At 51.1% G+C, this 19,748-nt stretch overlaps 2 protein-coding genes and 1 non-coding gene across 3 annotated transcripts in view; 2 read left to right on the plus strand and 1 right to left on the minus strand.

Annotated features, from left to right (window-relative positions):
* Positions 1–14,751, plus strand: part of LOC103190693 (fibroblast growth factor receptor 1) — a 56,172-nt gene extending 41,421 nt beyond the window's left edge. Inside the window, 11 exon segments of the mRNA XM_042344522.1 lie at positions 2,592–2,788; positions 6,590–6,735; positions 7,706–7,827; positions 8,297–8,407; positions 9,037–9,221; positions 10,730–10,852; positions 11,636–11,706; positions 12,379–12,395; positions 12,398–12,515; positions 13,976–14,081; positions 14,455–14,751. Coding sequence (XP_042200456.1) covers positions 2,592–2,788; positions 6,590–6,735; positions 7,706–7,827; positions 8,297–8,407; positions 9,037–9,221; positions 10,730–10,852; positions 11,636–11,706; positions 12,379–12,395; positions 12,398–12,515; positions 13,976–14,081; positions 14,455–14,631 — 1,373 coding nt within the window. The 3' untranslated portion in view covers positions 14,632–14,751.
* trnat-cgu lies at positions 5,899–5,971 on the minus strand. Its single transcript has one exon. It is a non-coding gene; the product is annotated as a tRNA-Thr (tRNA).
* Positions 14,752–18,705: 3,954 nt separating the features above from the next.
* LOC121851062 (fibroblast growth factor receptor 1-like) lies at positions 18,706–19,496 on the plus strand. The gene is made up of 2 exons (XM_042344579.1): positions 18,706–18,833; positions 19,207–19,496. Exons 1-2 carry the CDS (start codon positions 18,732–18,734, stop codon positions 19,381–19,383), a joined length of 279 nt encoding a protein of 92 aa, XP_042200513.1. The 5' UTR covers positions 18,706–18,731; the 3' UTR covers positions 19,384–19,496.
* The last annotated feature ends 252 nt before the right edge of the window (positions 19,497–19,748 follow it).

Below are 19,748 nucleotides of genomic sequence, written 5' to 3' on the forward strand. Positions count from 1 at the left end.
TGATGCAGTCTCAATCTTTGGCTTTGAACGTCTACAGCGTTCTGCATTATAATATAATAAAAATCCTGGCATTTGATACAGCGCCTTATCATGTCTTCAGGACGTCACAAAGTGCTTCACATGGTATACCGTAGAGTGAGTTGACCGAATGTTTTGTGGGCGAAAAGCGGCAGCTAATTACACACAGCAGCGTCCCCACAAACAGTCATGGGTTGAGTGACCAAATTTATCAGCTGGTGCTATGGGTTATGGACACATCAGAGACTCAGACTTCAGTTAAACCTGGAGTAAGGGATATTATCTGTTGGAAGAAATTGGAAAGAACGCAGATCAGAGAGTGGGCTTAGGTTAAACATATAGGCAACTGACATGTCGGTCCAATTAAGTCACAATAGACAATGAGGAGAGTGCAAATTAAACCGAAAATTCGGACTGGCTCAGTTTCAGGGTTTGGGAATTAAATCTTTCTTTGGGGGGATCTGGGGGGGAAGGTAGTTTATAAACCTTCTGTAAAATTCCAAGTAGTTGTGAGTTCAGTATTGTGAGGTCGATGATAAATAGCACAGCCCACGGGCAATATTCTTTATTCCAAATTGTACCAATAATAATAATAATAATAATCCTTGCATTTGATGTAGCGCCTTATCACATCTTCGAGATACAATCAGTCAAAACAGTCCCGGTTTTACACTCGGTAATCAGGAGTAGCTCCTTGTGTTGAGAAGCAGTGCCAAAACTCCAATGCAAACTGGAATCCTGCCGTCAAACCAAACCCATCGCCTGAATCAGACCCAAAACTGACTGCCATTCAAGTCTTTTCCCTCTCGAATCCCTCTTGAAATGTAAAAGACTGGCTCTCAGCCCAACACCCATCGATTCGAACCCTACTGTCTCATGCCCTGGCAGACAGGTTGACTTTGGCAGTCGCGTTTGCCTTGAAGTAACATGTTTTTTTGAGGGGAAAAAAAAACTTTACGGATTTTATGGGTTTCTTTTGGGGTCATTTGTTTTTGGTTTGGTTTTTGTTTTTGTTTGCATGATCTCTACAAACTGACCCACCTGCTTGCTGCACTGGCATGCCCCTGCGTGGGCATGTTCCGCTGATGTCACTTCCGTTCAGGCGGAAGTCCCATCAAGGGATTAATTTGGCAAGGGCTGATAATTGGCGGCAATCGGAAGTTGTCACTGCAGGCTACAGACAAAACACTTCCACAATTATCAGTGGTCTTAATCACTCTTGCCTGACTGTCAAGGGACCTTCAGACCAAATGGTTGGTTCATTTGAGTCGACATCTCTTCCGAATTGGGCGTTTCACTTTGATATCTTTGTGCTGGTGCGAGGCAGAAGCTAGGGTGGGGTGAGGGGAGTGGGGAGGGCTGAGGGGATAGGAGGGAGGGGGTGTGGGGGGTGGGTTTGGGGTCGGGCGGGGGTGGTGGGGGGGGCGAACGTTAGGTGCCTGTGTATGCATTGTGTCTTGTGTTTGAATCAATAAGCTTGCACTGCGTGCGTTCGGTCTGTGCTGAGAGAGTAATTGCAAATAGAGAACTTGAGTTGTTACCGCAAGAGAAGAGATGCTTTACACTAAGTCGCTAAATGGGTTTTGAACTCTCATAGTCAGGTACAGTATCTCATTTATTCTAATATCAGTCATATATATATATATTTTTAAAAAATGCTACTCGTGTTATTGCCAAATTAGCAGAGTTTGTGAACTGATGGGCTAAGTGGGACTCACTCTAACACCAGCGATTAAGGCTACCGCACACAGCCCATTCTACGAACCACATTTGCCCTTTGTCGAGGGACAAGCGAGTGTGTTAGTCATAAGAATTCCTTGCAAGAGATATTTGAAGGGCCCTCTCTCACATCGGGAGGACTTCTCAAAGCTTCCTTCAGGATTGTCCCACTCTTCAGGCGGCTTTGAAGTGCGAGGGTGTTCAGAAGATCAGTTTTGGTCCACAAAGGCCCTTCATTCTTCCCGAACTCCTCCACACCACACTCACTACCCCCTCCCCCCCCCCCCCCCCCCCCAATCGTAGCGTCAATATAAGGCTCAGCCTGAGAAAGAGAATTATTCTCCCACCTCCCCCTTTGCCCGAAAAAAATTAAACTGGTGGAAAGTTCAATGGTATGAAAGATGGAATTAAACGGTAGTAAACATTGCTGGTGCCTTCACCCAAACCAAGCAGCTATAATAATAATAATAATATAATAATAATCCCGGCATTTGATCCAGCGCCTGATCACGTCTTCGAGACGTCTCAAAGCGCTTCACACGATACACTGTAAAGTGAATTGACCGTGTGTTTTGTGGGCGAAACTTCAGGAGAAACAATTGTTTCGGGATTAACAAACAAAAACACGATGTGCAATGTTGGGGCATTTTAGGGCTCACAGAACAGCGTTTTTATGTCTTCATAACAACAAGAAAAAGACCAATTCGATGTTTCGGGAGATTTTAACGCTGATTAAATCCATTGATTGTTGTGTTAAGAGTCTGTGTACGTACCACATCCCACGGGATGGCTATTTCTATTGAAACATTTGGCCAGGTGTCTCTTCGATTGACCTCTTCTTCTGACTTGCTCAGCCATAGAAGATAAACCGTCTACTCTGTCCTCCCCCGTCTACCTGGAAATCATCATCTACTGCACCGGAGCCTTCCTGACGAGCTGTATGGTGGTCGTGGCTGTGATCATCCGCATGAAAAGCACAGCCAAGAAACCCGACTTCAACAGCCAACTGGCTGTGCACAAGTTGGCTAAGAGCATTCCCCTCCGCAGACAGGTAACAGAAAGTAGATAAAGAGTTCAAAAACCCTTTTTTTGCTCGCGGCAGCGCTCCTTCGTTTTCGGGCAGTCGGGGTGGTGGTGGGGGGGGTTGTGGGTCAGACCCACACGGAAACCTGTCACCGTTGCTCAAGATTCTCCAAACCCAACTGAGAATTCCCTGCGTCTTAGAGTTAGATTGTTGGGATGGGATGCGCTCTCTCGCTTTCTCTCTCTCTCTCTCTCCCTGGAGGAATGCACACTGCTTACCAAATTCCGGAGATTATTAGGCGCAGGTTGGCGAGAGCACTGTCTGGCCGAGCTTTCCCACTGCTTGTCCGGCTCAGACCCCCCCTCCCCATTAGTTAGTTAGGGCTTCGGCTGTGGGGTTACCAGGAGCTGAGCGGGAGGATTCCCGGCCCCCAGTGACTGGTCGGCCCTTCCAGGTCCTGCCGATAAGCCGGGCCGGGCTGTGCTGCCATCAGCAGCGAGTGCCCTGGGACACCGCGGCCCCTCCCGGCTCAGGAACCGGGGGCTCGAGACCGGCACAGAGGAGGGGGCTCGAGGCTGACATTTCATTGCCGGGCAGGTCACCTTGGGGCCAGTTCAGCTCCAAGGAAACCCAACGTATCTCCCTCCCCCACCCCTCCAACCCCTTGCTCTCACATATGCCCTGTTGTCTGCCAAATAAGAGGCCACTGAACCAATGTATGAAGATCTCTCCCTTGTTGACAGTGAATAAATAACCTGATTGTGAATGGGCACTGAAACAAGGGTCCAGAGTTCTTGTTGAACTCTGCAGTATTTTCCCGACAGTCCAAACACTCACATCTCAGTGAGTGATTAGTAAAGCTGTGGAACAGCCTCCCTCGGGAAACGGTTGAAGCAGGAAATGGTAATTCCTTCCAACGCGGAATAGATAGATTTAGGAAATAACATTATGGGAGTTAGATAGTACACAGACGGATCAGGACATATGTGTATGGGACCACCAGGGTGGAAGGCAAACGAGATAATAATAATCCTTAATAATATAATAATATTAATAATAATAAAGTGAAGTGACTGTACATTTTGTGGGCGAAACACAGCAGCCAATTGCGCACAGCAGCGTCCCCACAAACAGCCGCGGATTGAAGTGACCAAATTATTATTATTTTTTAGTTGTTTCTTCGCGATTATCGCCCCCAGAAAAGCGGTTTTGTTTTTTGAGGGATTATTATCAGTGTGTGTGTGTGTGGGTGGAGTTAGGAAACTTGCCCAAGGTTTGGCCCTGCCCGGGAATCGAACCCAGGTCCTCTCGCTTGTGAAGCGAGGGCTCTAACCACTGAGCTGCAGGACTCCACAAGGACCTCGTAGATGGACCTTGGTAATTTTTTGGCCTAACATTTCTTATGTTCTTCTATCACTGCGAGAGCGCTGCATTAAGGGTAGAAATTCTGTTATTTCTTTGTGGTTTCCCTCTATATTGAGCAGTGAGCGAGTGGGTAATATATTTTCTCCCAAGTTTTTATTCAGACCCGTTAAGGTATCTGAAGGCACCGCACATTATCTTACGGTCTCCTTTCATCTCTCCTTGGGACAAAGCAATAGCTAATATCTACTGGAAGTAGTTATCGTAATAATATAATAATAATAATCCTTGCATTTGATACAGCGCCTGATCACGTCTTCGAGACGTCTCGAAAGCGCTTCACAGAATATACCGTAAAGCGAATTGACTGTATGTTTTGTGGGCGAAGTAATGTGGTGGAATTGGGTTTTTATACAATTTGCACTTCTATTTTTAAACCCGTGTTCCAGTGCTGTTACTTGACGTTAAGTTGCTTGGCTACCGCACAGTACGCTGTGTGTGGGGCTGAGAGACTGATCGTATCAGTGGCTCAAAGCCAATTTGCGCAGCTGAAACAAATGAGAGTCAATGAATGTACTTACGTTTCTGCTGGAAGCTGAAGGGGAGCTTTAACAGAGCGGTTCAAAATTAGGAGGGGTTTTGATGATGAGGAGTATATAGGGGAGAAACTGGCGGGTGGGTGGGTGGGTCGGTAACCGGAGGACAAGGTTACAGCCGTAAGGTTCTATGATTCAGCTAAGTACCACCTCAAAAAACCCTAACCTCCTTCGAGAAAGAACTGGCGTTGAGAAAAATAACCCAGTCACCCTCCATAAGTGACCCTAGGCTCATCTACGAGGCTTGTGGATCCAACGACAGTCCTTACATTTTATAATATATCGCCTTAGCGCGTTGTCGAGACAGTTTGGGAGACAGAGCCCTTGACAGGTAAGATCGTCCTCGGTGGGTGGGCAAGTTGTGCGGTGATCTGTTTGGTGTCCGAAACTGTCAGGTAAACGTAATCTTTCCCAACCAAGAAGCTGCTTCTACACAGAACTAAGAGCATCTCGGGAGGACAGAAGATGTCTCAGTACTTTACCAGGTTATAGGTGCTTCTCCTGTCTCTCCTCGCTTGCAGGTATAATCGCTTTCAGGGGCAGGCAGCAGATGCAGGTAGGTATTGTGGCCACAGGTTGCTGTTGTGTGTAAGAGAGAGAGACTTAGGTCCACTTTGCAGCCTCCGCTTTGCTCCACGTGAGAGTTTAGTGTAAAATATAGTCAAGTCAATAGAAACTGACACAGGGGAACGGTTCAGGTGGCACTTCTGTGTCTCGCTGGGAGCTGGAGTGAGCTGGTGAGGTGAAGGACACTTTCCAAGAGTCTTTATTGCTTCATCATAATGGAGTGGTTTCTGAAGACCTAATATTGACCCGATACGAGCAAGTCCTGAATTTGTGGCAACCAAACAATCAATGATAATCCTCGCCTGCGAAGCAGCGCCTTATCACGCCTTCACAGGCGCTTCACGGAACGGACTGCAAAGTGTAGTGACTGTGTATTTTGTGGGCGGAACGCGGCAGCCAATTGCGCACGGCAGCGTTCCCCCACAAACAGCCGTGGGTTGAAGTGACCAAATTATTATTGTTGCTATTTAAGGGGTTATTACCCCTAGAAAGCGATCTGCTAATCGACTAACAACCGGGTTCCTACTGACTGCTGGTGGGGGTGTGGGGGGGGTGTGTGTGTGGGGGGGGGGGAAGGTGGGGAGAGTAAACAAACTTACCCAATGTTTTGCCCTGACCCGCCCGGGAACCGAACCCGGGTCCTCTCGCTTACGAGGCGAGAGCTCTAACCACTGAGCCACAGGAAACTCCACCAGGGGCAGTGGGGGGGGGGGAGGGAGAGGGGCTGCTGGGGAGGGGGAACAACATGGAGAGAGAGAGAGGTGATGGTGGCTTTAACAGAGGCAGTTTAAGTGCCAGTCTCGCTGTTCTTCTCCCCTCCTCTCTCTCGGGGGCTAACGGTGTTCTTGGGAAACCTCTCACTCCCCACTTCCCAATCTCCCCGTCTCCGTTCGCGACTCAGTCGCTCGAGCGCAAACGGGCGTTGCTCCGGGCATTGCGGGCGGATTTGAATCGAGGGGCAGTATCGGGAGAAGCGTATTTTAGAAGCGCCAACAGAGACGTGTGCGCGCTTGTGGGTGTGCGTGCGTGTTTGAGTACGTGCGTGAGTGTGCGTGCAATTGCGTGTGTATGTGTGTAAATTATCACCACCGTTTGGGGGGTGGGGGTGGGGGGGAGAAAGGTACTTTTAGCCAAACGGTAGGTCCCGAATGAGGATTTCCAACCAGGGAAGGAAAGGCGTTGGACCGGAAGTGTTTTTAAGGGTCGTGTTTGCTGACGGTGTTAGTGTTTGTGCCGCAGGATTTTCTCGCAGACTGTAACCAGCAGCATTTTTGTTTGCCGGTCTCTCGCTCTCCCACCACAGGTCTCGGTGGATTCCAGCTCCTCGATGCACTCGGGGGTGCTGCTGGTGAGGACCACCCGCCACTCTTCCAGCGGGACCCCAATGCTGGCCGGGGTCTCGGAGTACGAGCTGCCCGAAGATCCGCACTGGGAGTTCTCCAGAGATAAGTGAGTTCAACCGCAGCGACGGTGATGTTAGGCTCGCGCAGCGCCCTCTTCACGTCGGAAAGAAAGACGTCCCGGGGGCGCTGGACGGTCAGGGGGTTTATTCGGGGGGAGGCCTGAGCTGGGAGTTGGGGTTCAGGAGGGGTGGAGGGCAGAGGGGTTGGGGCTGGGAGGGTGGCCAAAGGCGCGGTCGAAGAAAAAGGTCTTGGGACGGGACTTGAAGGAGGCAAGAGTAGGGGGGCAAGTGAGACGGAGGGATCGTGGGGTAGATTTCCAGAGTGTTGGGGGGCAAGGATGCTGAACCCCCGTAATGCAGACTATGTCTGCGGGGTGGGGGGGGCAACGCAAGAAAGCCCCGAGGAATACGGCCTTCAGTCTGCCAAGAAATGGGCGGAAATTAGAATTGGATTTTGGCTCAGGATTTCCTGGGACATGAAATTACCTCTGCCATCGCTCTGCCAGTCTTTCCCCCGCCATCGCTCTGCCAGTCTCTCCCCTGCCATTGCTCTGCCAGTCTCTCCCCTGCCATCACTCTGACACTCTCTCCCCTGCCATCGCTCTGCCAGTCTCTCCCCTGCCTTCACTCTGCCAGTCTCTCCCCTGCCATTGCTCTGCCAGTCTCTCCCCTGCCATCGCTCTGCCAGTCTCTCCCCTGCCATTGCTCTGCCAGTCTTTCCCCCGCCATCGCTCTGCCAGTCTCTCCCCTGCCATTGCTCTGCCAGTCTCTCCCCTGCCATCGCTCTGCCAGTCTCTCCCCTGCCATCACTCTGCCAGTCTCTCCCCTGCCATCACTCTGACACTCTCTCCCCTGCCATCACTCTGCCAGTCTCTCCCATCGCAGACCGTCCATTCAGCAAAAATCCCGGGTCCCCTCTCGCTGGCGAGGCGAGGGCTCTAGCCACCGAGCTCCAGGGAACTCCTCACTACAGTCACTGCGCTGCTTTACTGAGTGCTTCTCTTGCTCCCCTCTCAGGCTGATGTTGGGTAAACCTCTTGGCGAGGGCTGCTTCGGACAGGTTGTGTTGGGAGAAACGATTGGCATTGACAAGGATAAGCTCAGCAAACCCATCACGGTGGCCGTGAAGATGTTGAAATGTAAGTGATACCGATAAGGACACAGGAAATGCCAGATGAGAAAAAAAGCCCAAGGCCCATCGAGTTCACCGCCCTGCACACATCTCCTTCAAAGCCCTCCGCAGCCTTGCCCCCTCTGACCTCTCCGACCTGCTAACCCCTTATCCACCCGTCCGCTCCCTCCGCTCAGCGGGCTCCGGCCTGCTCCATGTCCCCCCCCACCCTCCCCACCATCGGCGGTCAGGCCTTCAGCCTCTCTGCACCCCCCAACCCTCTGGAACTCCATCCTACAGCCCCTCCGCCTTGCCCCCTTCCTGGCCTCCTTCAAGGCCCGTCTCAAGACCCTCCTATTCGACCAACTGTGCCTCCGGTCACCCTCCGACCACCCCCACCCTCCCCAGCCCTCCACCCCCTCCTGATCCCAACCCCCAGCAAGGATTATTAGTATTAGTATTATTATTATTACTATTATTATCTCCTGTGCTTTCAGCTGATGCCACAGAGAAGGACCTGTCAGACCTCATCTCAGAGATGGAGATGATGAAGATGATCGGGAAACACAAGAACATCATCAACCTGCTGGGAGCGTGTACACAGGACGGTGAGTGACGGTGCCACTTAGTCAGGCGTCAGTGAAGGTCACCGGTCGGCAGAAAGTTTGCTCGCGTCACTCAACTGCTTCGACACATCCCCTCAGAAGCCCTGTAGCTCAGGGGTTAGAGCCCTCGCCTCGCAAGCGAGAGAGAGAGACCCGGGTTCGCTTCCCGGGCGGGTCAGTCGATTGGCGGATGGCTTTTCCGGGCAGTAATAATGCCTTTTGAAAATAATAGTGATGATAATAATTTGGTCACTCAACCCACGGCTGTTTGTGGGGGACGCTGCTGTGCGCAATTGGCTGCCGCGTTTCACTCGCAAAAACACACAGTCACTACACTTTACAGTGTGTCCTGTGAAGCGCGTTGAGACGTCTCGAAGATGCGATGAGGCCCCGGGTCAAATGCCGGGATTATTATTATTCTAAGAGAAGAATGCGATGCAATGGCTGCACGAGTTATTAAGAATAATAATGATAATAATCCTCGCATTTGACACAGCGCCTTATCAGGTCCTCGAGACGTTTCAAAGCGCATCACAGGGACGCGCTGTAAAGTGCAGTGACTGTGTGTTTTGCAGACGAATTTGATGCAGGATGAGAAAGGTGCATGACTGACTTTGAACACTTTTCTACAGGGCCGTTGTATGTCATTGTGGAATTTGCCTCGAAGGGCAACCTCCGGGAATACCTGCGAGCTCGACGCCCTCCTGGGATGGATTATTGCCCCAACCACATTCCCGATGAGCAGCTCTCGTTCAAGGAGCTCATTTCCTGCGCTTACCAGGTGTCCCGAGGCATGGAGTACCTGGCTTCTAACAAGGTATGTCTGTCTCTCGCTACTCTCCAGGTTCACATCCCTGAGGAATAACACCCCCTCCCTCCTGCTCTCCCTTCCTCCCTCTCTCCCTCACTCCCCACCTTCAAATCCCGTCTAAAGACCATCCTTATCGATCGTGCTTCCGATCACATCCCCCCCGACTTTCTTTCTCCCTTCGCCCCCCCCTCTCTCTCTCTCTCTCTCTCTCTCTCCCCCCCTCGCCCCTCAGTCTCACTGTCAGACTCCGCCACTGTCAAGTGCTCTGGGGCGCTATCCTGTTGTTGTATACGATTGTTGTATTGGCCAGAGCTTGGCATAGCTGGCGACAGTTAAAACAATTGTTTAACTGGCACAGAGTTTGCCAGTTTTGGTTGTCCTATAGAGAAAACATCACAGCTTGAAGGCACAACACACGCACACACATCCGCTTCATGTCCACCTGCCTCGGCAGCCCCACCTTCGGCCTGTGACCCCCCCCACGCTTTGGAACTCCATCCCACAGTCCCCCTCCCTCGCCCCCTCCCTTGCCTCCATCAAGGCCCATCACTAGACCCTCCTCTTCGACCGTGCTTTCGATCTCCTTGCTTCCCCCACCCCCCCGTCCTACACCCTCCACGATCCCGACCCCCAGCTCAGGTCCGTAACTCTTCTCTGTCCAACGCCTTGGGACATCCTCCCGCCATGAAAGGTGTCGTGTAAATGTCATTTTGTTGTTGTTGTTGTTGGATAGATATTTGGGGAGGACAAGTTTGCAGGGCTATGGGGAGAGAGCGGGGGAGTGGGGTTGATCAGGGCTATGGGGAGAGAGCGGGGGAGTGGGGTTGATCAGGGCTATGGGGAGAGAGCGGGGGAGTGGGGTTGATCAGGGCTATGGGGAGAGAAGGGGGGAGTGGGGTTGATCAGGGCTATGGGGAGAGCGCGGGGAGTGGGGTTGATCAGGGCTATGGGGAGAGCACGGGGAGTGGGGTTGATCAGTGCTATGGGGAGAGAAGGGGGGAGTGGGGTTGATCAGGGCTATGGTGAGAGAGGGGGGGAGTGGGGTTGATCAGTGCTATGGGGAGAGAAGGGGGGAGTGGGGTTGATCAGGGCTATGGGGAGAGCGGGGGGAGTGGGGTTGACCAGGGCTATGGGGGAGAGCGGGGGAGTGGGGTTGATAGGGCTATGGGGAGAGAGCGGGGGAGTGGGGTTGATCAGGGCTATGGGGAGAGAGTGGGGAGTGGGGTTGATCAGGGCTATGGGGAGAGAGGGGGGGAGTGGGGTTGATCAGGGCTATGGGGAGAGAGCGGGGGAGTGGGGTTGATCAGGGCTATGGGGAAAGAGCGGGGGAGTGGGGTTGATCAGGGCTATGGGGAGAGAGCGGGGGAGTGGGGTTGATCAGGGCTGTGGGGAGAGAGCGGGGGAGGAGTGGGGTTGATTTGGAAGGTCTCTTCAAAGAGCCGACACAGACACGATGGGCCGAATAGCCTCTTTCTGCGCTGTATAATCCTATGATTCTATGATTCCCCTCACAGTGTATCCACCGGGATTTAGCTGCGAGGAACGTTCTTGTTACCGAAGATAATGTGATGAAGATCGCTGACTTCGGGCTGGCCCGGGACGTTCACCACATCGACTACTACAAAAAGACAACAAATGTGAGTGTGTCAGCCTTTGCCGTCATTGTAGGAGTTCCCGGGAGCTCAGGGGTTAGAGCCCTCGCCTTTGCCAGCGAGAGGACCCGGGTTCGATTCCCGGGTGGGTCAGGTCAGGGCGAAATGTGGGGCAAGTTTCCTAACTCCCCCACCAGCCCCCACCCCCCACCCCCCCCACACACACACACACACATACACACACACACGGTTGTTAGTCGATTGGGGGATCGCTTTTTCGGGGGTAATAATCCCTTCCAATAAAACATTATTTGGTCGCTCAATCCACCACTGTTTGTGGGGGAACGCTGCTGTGCTCAGTTGGCTGCCGCGTTTCGCCCACAAAACACTCAGTCACTACACTTTGCAATGTGTCCCGTGAAGCGCTTTGAGACGTCTCGAAGACGTGACGAGGCGCCGGGTCAAATGCCGGGATTATTATTATTATTATTGTAGACAGGAGATGGGGAAACAGCTGAGGAGACATTGTGATGTGAAAGTACAGAAGCTGTTGTTTCTCACTCGGTTTCTTGGTTTTTGTATTGGCGTTCGGGCCTTCAGCCTCTCTGCCCCCACCCTCTGGAACTCCATCCCACAGCCCCTCTGCCTCACCCCCTCCCTCGTCTCCTTCAAGACCCATCTCAAGACCCTCCTTTTCGACCGTGCCTTCGATCATCCTCCTTCCCCACCCGCCCCGATCCCGAACCCCAGCTGACTGTCCAGCGCCTTGGGAGGTCCTCACGATGTGAAAGGCGACGTATAAATCTCATTTTGTTGTTGTTGTTGTAGGGTCGACTCCCAGTGAAATGGATGGCTCCCGAAGCTTTGTTTGATCGAATATACACACACCAGAGTGACGTGTAAGTACAATCCCTTTGGCTCAGGTCCAACGCCTTGGGACGTCCTCCCAACGTGAACGGCGCTGTGTAAATGACGTGTGTTGTTGTTGTTGTTGTTGTCTGTGGACAAAAAGGTTCTTGTTTCGAATTCCATTGGGGTCCATTGAATCCATCTTCACATTGTCCAGTCTGAGGTGGGTAGATGTTTGTTGGGTCAGGGGATCAAGGCATATGGGGCAAAGGTGGGTAATTGGAGTTGAGGTACAGATCAGCCATGATCTTATGGAATGGCAGAACAGGCTCAAGGGGCTGAATGGCCTCCTCCTGTTCCTACGGTTCCCTCAGCCCCATAGGCCTCTCAAGGTTGGTAAAATCAGTCTGAAGATATCTCGTGGGAAGTGGCTGCAGGGAGGGAGAGGTGGAGGGCTCCGCCTGCACTGACCTGTTGCTAAGTAAGCACCCAGCTTCACAGCGGGCAAGTCTATTTGCCAACACCCTGGCACCACATTTAAGAGGACCTGGATTAAATAGCTGGTCCAGAGTGAGCCTGGTACACGGTATTGGACTTGGACCTCAAGAACAACTACAGCAACAACAACCGAGCAGAGTACGTCAAGATGGTGGTGCATTCACAAGCTGTAATGTAAAGGTCCTCCCACCACACTGACGCCAAGCCTGGTTTGTGCTCCACAGCTGGTCCTTTGGGGTGTTGCTTGGGAGATTTTCACGCTGGGGGGATCTCCTTACCCTGGCATCCCAGTAGAGGAGCTCTTCAAGCTACTGAAAGAAGGCCACAGAATGGACAAGCCATCCAGCTGCACCAACGAACTGTGAGTAAAGTCTCGCCGATTGGAAGCCTTGTGTCCCATGGCCAAATGGCGCTGGATGGAGGATGATAAGAACATGGTGGAGTTCCCTGTAGCTCAGGGGTTAGAGCCCTCGCCTCGCAAGCGAGAGGACCCGGGTTCAATTCCCGGGCGGGTCAGGTCAGGGCGAAACATTGGGCAAGTTTCCTTACTTCCCCCCCACCCGCCCACCCCACACACACACACACACACACACACTCTGGTTACCGGCAGTCAGTAGGAACCCGGTTGTTAGTCTATTGGGGGATCGCTTTTCCAGGGGGAATAATCCCTTCAAAAAATAATAATAATTTGGTCACTCAACCCGCGGCTGTTTGTGGGGGGGGGACGCTGCCGTGCGCAATCGGCTGCCGCGTTTCGCCCGCAAAACACGCAGTCGCTACACTTTGCAATCTATCCTGTGAAGCGCTTCGAGGCGTCTGGAAGACGTGATAAGGCGCCGGGTCGAACGCAAGGATTATTATTATTGCTAAGTTGCGCCAGGGTCCTGGCTTCTCTGACTTCAGTATATAGAGAAAGAGGTTGGGGTGAGATAGAGGAGGAGGAGGTTCTACATAAGTCTCACCTTGGCCCACAGATTTGACCCCACGGTCTCATATTTTGATAGAAAAATTATTGAAAACTTTGCGATTTCTTCCTGGTGGGTCTTAACACAGAGCCCTTCACACGGAAGGAAGTATTTCATCTGTTTGTGCAATTAAACCGATTCATCTCGCTGCGTATTTGCTTCGGAAGGGAAACTCTTCAAGCAAACATCTCCGGCTTTGAACCACGTTTTTTTTCTCAGCTAAAAAAAAAAAAAAAAAAAAATGCCTCATTTATTTATGCGGGTTGGTGATTTTCCCGCGCGAGAGTGAGCTCGGAATTTACTTACGTTGCTCCTGCACGCACAGAATATATTTATTCCTATCCAACAGGTTTATTTATCTAACATTGTGCAGACAGATTTGTCGGGATCAAGAAGACCGCAAGAGAAGGATCAGGACTTGCGTTCTCGTTCCTCTCGTGGCCGCCCAGTCAAAGCACCTGGCGGATAATAATAATAATAATATTAATAATAATATTAATAATAATAATGCTTCCATTTGATATATTTGCCTCTGTTTATCCAGCGGTCGGTAGGAACCCGGTTGTTAGTCGATTGGCGGATCGCTTTCCCGGGGGTAATTACCCCTTCAAAATAATAAGCAAATGAAATAATAGTTAGTTGGTCACCGCCTCCACGTCTGTTCGTGTCGAAAAGACGTCTTAACTAACGGACGCCAGGAATATTAGATAAACATCAAAACAGAAGTCGCTGGGAGCAGGTCAGGCAACACCTATGGAGAGCGAGAGGAAGAGAGAGGAAAGTGAGTTTCGGGTCTCGATGACCTTTCGTTGGACTATTGTTATATTATTATATGGTATTATATATTTGTGCCCAGGTACATGACAATGAGGGATTGCTGGCACGTCATGCCATCCCAACGGCCTACGTTTAAGCAGCTTGTGGAAGACTTGGACAGGATTCTTGCAATGACTGTGAATCAGGTGAGGAGCGGAGGGAGGGAGTGTGGGAGGGAGTGTGGGAGGGAGTGTGGGAGGGAGGGAGGCCAATTGCTAACAATCAGGAGCCCATTCCCCCAGTCATCTCTCTCTCGTTTTCAAACCCCTTCACTCCCTCGCCTCCATCGCCCAGTCCCATCGCCTCGCTCATCTCCCTCGCCTCCTTCAAGGCCCATCTCAAGACCCTCCTCTTCGACCAACCGCTCCTTCGGTCACCCCCCTACCCTCTCCCCCGCCCTCCACCCCCTCCTGATCCCGACCCCCAGCTCGGGTCCAAACCCCTGGCTGTCCAGCCCAGTGCCTTGGGACGTGAAAGCCTGGCGCTGTGTGAGCGTAACCTGTCGCTGTTGACTTGCAGGAGTACCTTGACCTGTCGGTGACTCTGGATCAGTACTCGCCCAGCTTCCCGGACACCAGGAGCTCGACGTGTTCATCCGGGGAGGATTCAGTGTTCTCCCACGACCCTCTGCCTGAAGAACCGTGCCTTCCCAAGTACCCGGGACAGATGAACGGAGCACTCAAGCGGAAACACTGAGGCAAGTCGGGCCTTTTTGGTCACGTCCAGTGTGGGAACTCAACTCGTAAGATCTCAGTTTGTAACTGAGTCGAATCGATAACTGTTTTATTTCTTTTCCCCTTTCCCCCACATCCCCCCCCTACCCCCCACCCACACCCACACAACACACACACACACACACCCGCACACAGTCATCTGTAGCAAGTCTGTGAGTGTGTACGTAACGTGAGTGTGTGTACGTGTACACTCCACGAGGCAAGTTGTCGAAGCAATTCGCAAATCTTCGTTCCGCAACTGTTAAATCAAGTGTAAAAAAAGAAATGTCCCCCCACCCCCACCCCACTTTTTCCACGGAGATTTACCTGGACTTTTACGGATGACTGGAAAGGGATGGGAATTGTACGAGAGAAAAAGCCATATATAAACACTGAGGAAACAACAAGGCGCAGTATCCCCTTTCCCCATCGCTCTCGTCAGCAACTCTTACCCCCTGTTCACCTTAACCGTTCCCCCCCAGTGATACTGCGAGTAGCGACAAGACTGCGATTGATTGAACGAGCCTCCGCACGTGGGTGCAGGTCTGTCAAAAGTGTTAAGGTTCCGCGCGAGAGAAAAAAAACACGGGGGCGTAATAAAAGGACAGAAATAACCCTCTCGCTCTCTGGGAACAACACGGCTCAGTGGAAGAGTCAAATCCTTTTGGAAAACCTCCGGAAACTTGTGTCCGTGGACAAGTTTCGGCTACAACTACCACTGCTGGGGTGTTTGCCGAACTCTAGCCTGGACTCCTGGAGGGACCTGGTGCACTCGATTATTTTTGGGGTGGGGGGGGGGACTGTTCTATATACCGTGCGAAAAAAAAAAAAGGTCGCGTTGAATCCCCAGCGCTCAAATTATGGACTGCAGAAGACGAGACAGTGTTTGCATACTTTTGTAAATATAGCCAAATATGTATAAATATAAATATATTTACATGAAAAGACTTTTTTTTAAAAAAAAAGGAAAAAATAAGTTGGTGACCAGGATTTGTACCCGAAATGGTGATACTGTTCTCTGGCGAGAAAGAGTGGGTGGGTGGGTGGGGGTGGGGTGGGGGGGGTTTGGGTGTGTGTTGTTCTTGCTGGGGTACGTGTTCGGGGGGGGTGGGGGGGTGGTGGTGCAGATTCGTTGGACTTTCCCGCACAAACTGTCGACGTAAGGGGGAGTCCGGGACGTGCGTGAGGTGGGACTGTGCGCGGAAAAGGGATTGGGATTGAAATTTGTTGTGTTCACCACCCGGTGAGCGATTGGAACGCAAACGCAAGTTGTGGCGGCGGCGGCGGCGGTTGTTGTTGTTGTTGTCGGTACCAGGAAGTCCATCATCCCTGACCGACAGGTCATGGCTCCGGTGACCTACAAGCAAACCCCGTCCGCTCTCCCTCCCAACCTCGGTCGTACGCGACTCACTTCCTGCGTGGGTCAGCTTGACATACTTCCTGTTCCATTGACCAGTGACTCCATCCAGTGGCCTCCCTGTGCCTCACGTTATATTATAATTATTATTATGCCGCCCTCCCCCCCCTTCAGATAAAGCTCCCAACCACTTGCTCACAGGAAGGACAATTCACCCTTTGTAAACCCACCATCACCATCATCATCATAATAATAATAATAATCCTCGCCTTTGATACGGAGCCCTATCACGTCTATCACTCAATCCACGGCCGTGTGTGTGGGGGACGTTGCTGTGCGCGATCGGCTGCCGCGTTTCGCCCACAAAACACACAGTCACGACACTTTACAGTACATTCGGTGAAGTGCTTTGAGATGTCTCGGTGACTTTGATTAAGGCGCTGTGTCAAATGCAAAGATTATTATTATTATTATTATCATTGGGCGCACTGCTGGTAACCTGCGCAGTCACTGAGTTTAGAGCAACTCCACAGCAACTGATCGTGTGAAACGGTGCGAGAAAGACACGGAGATGATAAAACACTGGGGATCAAACACGGAAATCCTTCCCGAGGAAACTACCAACAAAACCCAAAAGTCAGATAAGATGTTAAAAAGAATTTAATCACAAAATGGTAAATATATGGGAATAACTACAGCCCCTGTTAACAATATCACGTTTTAAAACCGGCGTAAACATATATAAAAAGACAAAACATTTTCTGTTTATTAAAAAAAACCAATAAATTAGGTAATACCAGGCGAGCTCGCTCGAACATTTTGACCCGGGCATCCCAGATAATCGACTGTGAATCCCCAATGGAATCTCCAAACACCTCGAAGCGCTTTGAGACGTCTCGAAGATTATTGACGCGAGGATTATCATTAATACCTCCTGGAGTTCCTTCTGAACTTGGACCTTATTGTACGTACCGTTTGGTAAGGGTATGCGGATCCCCGCCTCAAATTAATGGCACAGATGCCAGCCCAGACTTGGGGGCGAGGGAGGTGGGAGGGAGGGGAGGGAGGGAGGGAGGAAATGAAAAAATATATAATAATAATAATTTGGTCACTCAATCCGCCACTGTTTATGGGACACTTGGCTGCCATGTTATGCAGACAAAAACACAAGGGCAATTCATTTGACCGTGTATCCTGTGAAGCGCTTTGAGACGTCTCGAAGACGTGATGAGGAGCTGCATCAAACGCAAGGGTATTATTATTATTATTATTATTAATGTCCGACGAACGTTTCGTGCGGGTTGGTGGGATCTGGGGACAAGGGTGTCTGTCCTCTTCAAATCTGGGGCTCGCTGCTCCGCAGGGAGCGGGAAAAATGAGGTTTTAATAGCGTTTCCATGAAGCCAAGCGCAAACCAACGAGTTTCGTGTGCAAACCTGCTCCTCGGAGCTAACATAGGTGAAGCAGAGAGAACGCAGTGGGGTTCAGTGACTCGCTACGGTCATGGTTAGTGAAACGCTCGCTCTTTGGCGCAAACCCAGGTTCCATCAGGGGCGCAGTCTGAACCAAACGCGAGTTGCGAACGCAACTCTCTTGCATTTCTCTCTCTCTCTCTCTGTCGAACCTATCTGCAAAGGTTTCGACCGCAACACCCAGCACACCGCACCTCTCCTCAGCCTCAGAGAACGAGCCCAGGAACTCTCTTGCGCGCAACTTTCGCTGCATTTAATAATTCCTTCCAAAAAAAAACACGCATCGTTTGGTCGCTCGACCCGCGGCTGTTTGCGGGACGGACGCTGCTGTGCGCAATCGGCTGCCGCGTTCCGCCCACAAAACACAGTCACTGCGCTTTACAGTGGATCCTGTGGAGCGCTTTGAGACGTCTCGATCTCATATTTTGATAGAAAAAATTATTGAAAACTTTGCGATTTCTTCCTGGTGGGTCTTAACACAGAGCCCTTCACACGGAAGGAAATATTTCATCTGTTTGTGCAATTAAACCGATTCATCTCGCTGCGTATTTGCTTCGGAAGGGAAACTCTTCAAGCAAACATCTCCGGCTTTGAACCACGTTTTTTTTCTCAGCTAAAAAAAAAAAAAAAAAAAAATGCCTCATTTATTTATGCGGGTTGGTGATTTTCCCGCGCGAGAGTGAGCTCGGAATTTACTTACGTTGCTCCTGCACGCACAGAATATATTTATTCCTATCCAACAGGTTTATTTATCTAACATTGTGCAGACAGATTTGTCGGGATCAAGAAGACCGCAAGAGAAGGATCAGGACTTGCGTTCTCGTTCCTCTCGTGGCCGCCCAGTCAAAGCACCTGGCGGATAATAATAATAATAATATTAATAATAATATTAATAATAATAATGCTTCCATTTGATATATTTGCCTCTGTTTATCCAGCGGTCGGTAGGAACCCGGTTGTTAGTCGATTGGCGGATCGCTTTCCCGGGGGTAATTACCCCTTCAAAATAATAAGCAAATGAAATAATAGTTAGTTGGTCACCGCCTCCACGTCTGTTCGTGTCGAAAAGACGTCTTAACTAACGGACGCCAGGAATATTAGATAAACATCAAAACAGAAGTCGCTGGGAGCAGGTCAGGCAACACCTATGGAGAGCGAGAGGAAGAGAGAGGAAAGTGAGTTTCGGGTCTCGATGACCTTTCGTTGGACTATTGTTATATTATTATATGGTATTATATATTTGTGCCCAGGTACATGACAATGAGGGATTGCTGGCACGTCATGCCATCCCAACGGCCTACGTTTAAGCAGCTTGTGGAAGACTTGGACAGGATTCTTGCAATGACTGTGAATCAGGTGAGGAGCGGAGGGAGGGAGTGTGGGAGGGAGTGTGGGAGGGAGTGTGGGAGGGAGGGAGGCCAATTGCTAACAATCAGGAGCCCATTCCCCCAGTCATCTCTCTCTCGTTTTCAAACCCCTTCACTCCCTCGCCTCCATCGCCCAGTCCCATCGCCTCGCTCATCTCCCTCGCCTCCTTCAAGGCCCATCTCAAGACCCTCCTCTTCGACCAACCGCTCCTTCGGTCACCCCCCTACCCTCTCCCCCGCCCTCCACCCCCTCCTGATCCCGACCCCCAGCTCGGGTCCAAACCCCTGGCTGTCCAGCCCAGTGCCTTGGGACGTGAAAGCCTGGCGCTGTGTGAGCGTAACCTGTCGCTGTTGACTTGCAGGAGTACCTTGACCTGTCGGTGACTCTGGATCAGTACTCGCCCAGCTTCCCGGACACCAGGAGCTCGACGTGTTCATCCGGGGAGGATTCAGTGTTCTCCCACGACCCTCTGCCTGAAGAACCGTGCCTTCCCAAGTACCCGGGACAGATGAACGGAGCACTCAAGCGGAAACACTGAGGCAAGTCGGGCCTTTTTGGTCACGTCCAGTGTGGGAACTCAACTCGTAAGATCTCAGTTTGTAACTGAGTCGAATCGATAACTGTTTTATTTCTTTTCCCCTTTCCCCCACATCCCCCCCTACCCCCCACCCACACCCACACAACACACACACACACACACCCGCACACAGTCATCTGTAGCAAGTCTGTGAGTGTGTACGTAACGTGAGTGTGTGTACGTGTACACTCCACGAGGCAAGTTGTCGAAGCAATTCGCAAATCTTCGTTCCGCAACTGTTAAATCAAGTGTAAAAAAAGAAATGTCCCCCCACCCCCACCCCACTTTTTCCACGGAGATTTACCTGGACTTTTACGGATGACTGG

This window comes from Callorhinchus milii, unplaced genomic scaffold (assembly GCF_018977255.1).
Source record: "Callorhinchus milii isolate IMCB2004 unplaced genomic scaffold, IMCB_Cmil_1.0 Scaffold28, whole genome shotgun sequence".
In the NCBI taxonomy this organism is placed as follows: Eukaryota; Metazoa; Chordata; class Chondrichthyes; order Chimaeriformes; family Callorhinchidae; genus Callorhinchus; species Callorhinchus milii.